At 43.2% G+C, this 4080-nt stretch overlaps 1 protein-coding gene across 1 annotated transcript in view; it reads left to right on the forward strand.

Annotated features, from left to right (window-relative positions):
* The window catches only part of pnpla7b (patatin-like phospholipase domain containing 7b), a 30335-nt gene that overhangs the window by 20239 nt on the left and 6016 nt on the right, over nucleotides 1-4080 (forward strand). The window contains exons 26-28 of the mRNA XM_008417343.1: nucleotides 2524-2680; nucleotides 2829-2945; nucleotides 3350-3419. Of these exons, the coding sequence (XP_008415565.1) occupies nucleotides 2524-2680; nucleotides 2829-2945; nucleotides 3350-3419 (344 nt within the window). The remainder of the gene's footprint in view (nucleotides 1-2523; nucleotides 2681-2828; nucleotides 2946-3349; nucleotides 3420-4080) is intronic.

Raw genomic sequence — 4080 nt, forward strand, 5'->3', positions numbered from 1 at the left:
CTCGGAGGCGGGTCCTGACTCAGAGTCTGGTTCACACTCGGAGGCGGGTCCTGACACGGAGACGGGTCCTGTCTCGGAGGCAGGTTCTGTCTCGGAGGCGGGTCCAGACTCGGAGGCGGGTCCTGACTTGGAGGCGGGCCCACACTCGGTGGTTGGTCCTGTCTCGGAGACCGGCCCTGACTCCTCCAAGTCAGTACCGACCTCTGAGCAGACCAAAGTCTGCTCAGAGGCCTTTAGACTCCCAGCTAAGCATGGACTAAACACAACGTTTGGTCCACTCTTGGTGGGTTCTTGCCTCTCTTCTTCGTCTGAAGCGTCTCCACAACACGTAGCCTTTTTGATGAGCCCCCATGCCTTTTGAAGAAAGGTGTCTCGGAGAATGATTTTCTGCGGTCGTGCCAGGGTTCTTCTAAAGCACTGCACAACCTTGTAAATAACGATTGGGCTGTTGCTTTTTATCATCTTGAATAGCAGTTCTCTAACTGCATCTTCGTTGCCACAGAGAAGTTGCAAGATGTCTCGGCAGTGTTTTGTTTCCATTTTCTCAAAAAAGACAAAATCTATGTCCTTGTCTTCTTTCCAGATTTTTGGAGCTAGCTTTCTCTGGACAGGTTCGGTGTGCTTCCTTTTGTAAGCCACATAGCTAGATCTGTTACTAGACTTATAAATCAATCTCCAAAAGATATTTTCCACCATAACTCTCCTTTCGTCTTCGGTTCCTCGTCTGAAACCCATCCTGTTTGCGTCCCCCAAAAATTGTTCAGGGTCCATGGCTGCCTGCGTATAATCCTCACTCAGGCAGTTTTCATCTGCATACAAGTCCTCAGTAGGAAAAAAAGTCTTTCTGAACTTTCTTTTTGTAGATGTTAACATTTTCTTTTTAGGAACAGGATTCTCCAGGTGCTTTTTGAATTTTTCCACAATTACTTCATGTCCTTCAGGGTAATCCAGTAGTGYGATTAAATGCAGTCCGCTGGCAAAGTGGAATTCATCTCTCGCAATACTCTGGAAAATCCGTTCACTTAGCTCTTCTGACACCTCCGAGAGTACGTCCACGTTAAATTCTCCAGTTTTTCTCAAAAGYAAGATCAAAATTTTGCTATGTTGTTCCTCAAAGGTGTGTCTGACAAGATTTAGAGTTGGTCCATTTGCAGCCTTTTCAATCACTTCCCACAAAAGTTCACTGAGAAAGTTTCTCCTCTTGTAATCTGGGCTTCTTTGACCAGGATGAACTTTGTTGGACAATGTTTTTTTCACTTTTGTCCAAAAAGAGACCTTAGGCCTCACATCCATTTCTCTCTGTGGGCTTTCGTCGTTCATCTTTATTGTGCTGAGCTAAAACTTCCAAATGAATCTCGTGTTGACTGGCTTGTTAACTGATTTGTGTTAACTGATCAGAGAATTAACTGATCAGTTGGTGATGTCATGGACTCTTATGACATCATAAAGTCATCCTCAGAAGGGCCTCATGACACAGACATCATTTGAAGTCATGCTGATGACATCATTGTCAGCAGCATGACAACTGTTGCTAGGGCTAATAATAGCACGCAGTGAGCATGCGCTATGAAAAAATATAGAATCTGTGGGCACTAAATGCATTATTTCCACAAGTCTGAACTGGCAGTGATCTGCGCAGCTTAACAGGGGGGGCCAGGGAACCTTTGGCCCCTCAACTTTACCGCCCTACCCATTTTTATTTGTTATTTGGGTTCCATCTCCTAACAGGCAAAGTGTCAATGGAACCACTACATCAGTGGCCCCCAACCTTTTTATTATCGCGGACCGGTCAACTGGAACGTTTTCCGGGTGGCTTAATACTTAAGTATTTTTAAAAGCCAGTACTTTACTTTTACATAAGTAAAATGTTAATGTGGTATTTTTACTTGAGTACATTTTTGTCTGTGTATTTGTACTTTTACTTAAGCAGATTTTTTGCATACTTTCTCCATCATTGATTAATCGTGACGAAGCAATTATTGAAATATTCGTCAGCTAATTTTATAATCAATTAATTGTTAACTAGACTATACAGGCGCTAAAAAGGCCATTTGCTGAATGAACAACATATTCAGAGCAGTAATTAAGCTAAAACTGCATAAATACAAAATATACATGTTGACTTTAGGCACATCAACACACTGTTATTGCATTTTAAGCAATAAAATGTTTATTTTCTTATTTTAAAAATTTGACTTGCTGGAGATGAGTTGAATTTGTTTATTTGCCTCTTTTAATGCATCTCTATTGCAAAAAGAAAAAAAAGGTCAATGGTTAAATGAAAAATCTGCAAAATGTGACCATTTCTTCATCCGATTAATGGTCAGAATAATTGATGACTGAAATATCCAGGACTGGAAGCTGCACTGCAGTTAGTAAGAAACAGGATCAGTTGTTGATGTTGTTTCTAAGATGTTTGTCCGATGATTAGTCTGAGGTAATAACAGAAGCGTTTCTCTTGAATACATGAAATGAGACTGGTGGCTGTTTGTTTCCATAGCGACTGTATGGCTGTGCTTTCAGAGGCTGCTCTCAGATCGGCGTGCTGCGGGCGCTGATCGAAGCCGGGATCCCCGTGGACGTGGTGGGCGGCACCTCCATCGGGTCCTTCATGGGGGCGCTGTACGCTGAGGAAAAGAGCAGCAGTCGGATGAGGGTCCGGGCTCGGGAGTGGGCTATGGTGTGTTCACTCACTCCACTTTCATTCCACATTTCTCATACCTTCTCATAATGTTCATCAAAACTTAGCTGCTCTTTGATTGTTTGAGTGTTGGAAAGCCTTGTTCCTTATTATGGCTCCTCACGTCCCTTGTTACGGTTCTTTTCAGGGAATGACGTCGTACTTTAAGAAGATCTTGGACCTGACCTACCCCGTGACCTCCATGTTTTCTGGAGCCTCCTTTAACTACAGCGTTAGCTCCATTTTCAAGGACAAACAGATTGAGGTAGGTTTGAGCGCCAGCCTCCCCTAACAGCAGTGGCAGGTCAGTAAAGCTGTGGAGCAGAGGTCAAGCTTCCTACAGGGAGATGCAAAACCATTTACATCTCTTGAACTTTTCATATTGTTTTATGTCACAATCACAAGCTTCAATGCATTTTACAGGGATTTTATGTGACAGAAGTGAAATTGAAATACATAAGAGTTTTTATTACAGTTTTATAAGTTGCACCATTTTGGGAGCTAAATATAAAAGTGTATAGTCATTTTAAAGGTTCCTCAGGGGTTAATTCACTGTGAGGTTCTTTAGGGACTGTTGTGAAACTCAAATACTCATTTCCTAATTCACCACGATGATCAGAATTTTCTCTTCTGCTGCGTCTTGTGTTTTTGTCACCCCTCTACCTCTAGGACCTGTGGTTGCCGTACTTCACCATAACAACAGATATCACTGCTTCCTCCATGAGGGTCCACACTGATGGTGTGTGAAACTGGCATCACTTCTYCTACATCCATCCATCCATCTCCTACATCCATCCATCCATCTAACCCTTGTCCCTCAGTGGGGTCGGGAGGGTTGCTGGTGCCCATCTCCAGCTAACGTTCCGGGCGAGAGGCGGGGTACACCCTGGGCAGGTCGCCAGTCTGTCGCAGGGCAACACAGAGACACACAGGACACACAACTATGCACACACACACTCACACCTAGGGACAATTTAGAGAGACCAATTAACCCAATTAACAGACAGGGAGGAAACCGGAGTACCCGGAGAAAACCCATGCATGCACAGGGAGAACATACAAACTCCATGCAGAAAGACCCCAGGCCGGGAATCGAACCCAGAACCTTCTTGCTGCAAGGCAACAGCTCTACCAACTGCGCCACTGTGCAGCCCACTTCTCCTACAGTTTCTCTAAATATAGTAAACCACTTGTTTTTCTTTTGCAGTAAAATCTTGATGAAATGACTTTTTGAAGCTGTCCACCTGCTGGTTGATTTTTAAAGAGCAGCATTGAGTCAGAGGAGCTAACGCTAATGCTATCTTTTACGTAAAACTTCCAGAAGACAGAAAAAAGAAATGATATGCCTTTAAAATAAAATCAGAATCATCACAAATATATATACATCTATATATATATCT

The sequence above is a fragment of the Poecilia reticulata genome, linkage group LG9 (assembly GCF_000633615.1).
Source record: "Poecilia reticulata strain Guanapo linkage group LG9, Guppy_female_1.0+MT, whole genome shotgun sequence".
In the NCBI taxonomy this organism is placed as follows: domain Eukaryota; kingdom Metazoa; phylum Chordata; class Actinopteri; order Cyprinodontiformes; family Poeciliidae; genus Poecilia; species Poecilia reticulata.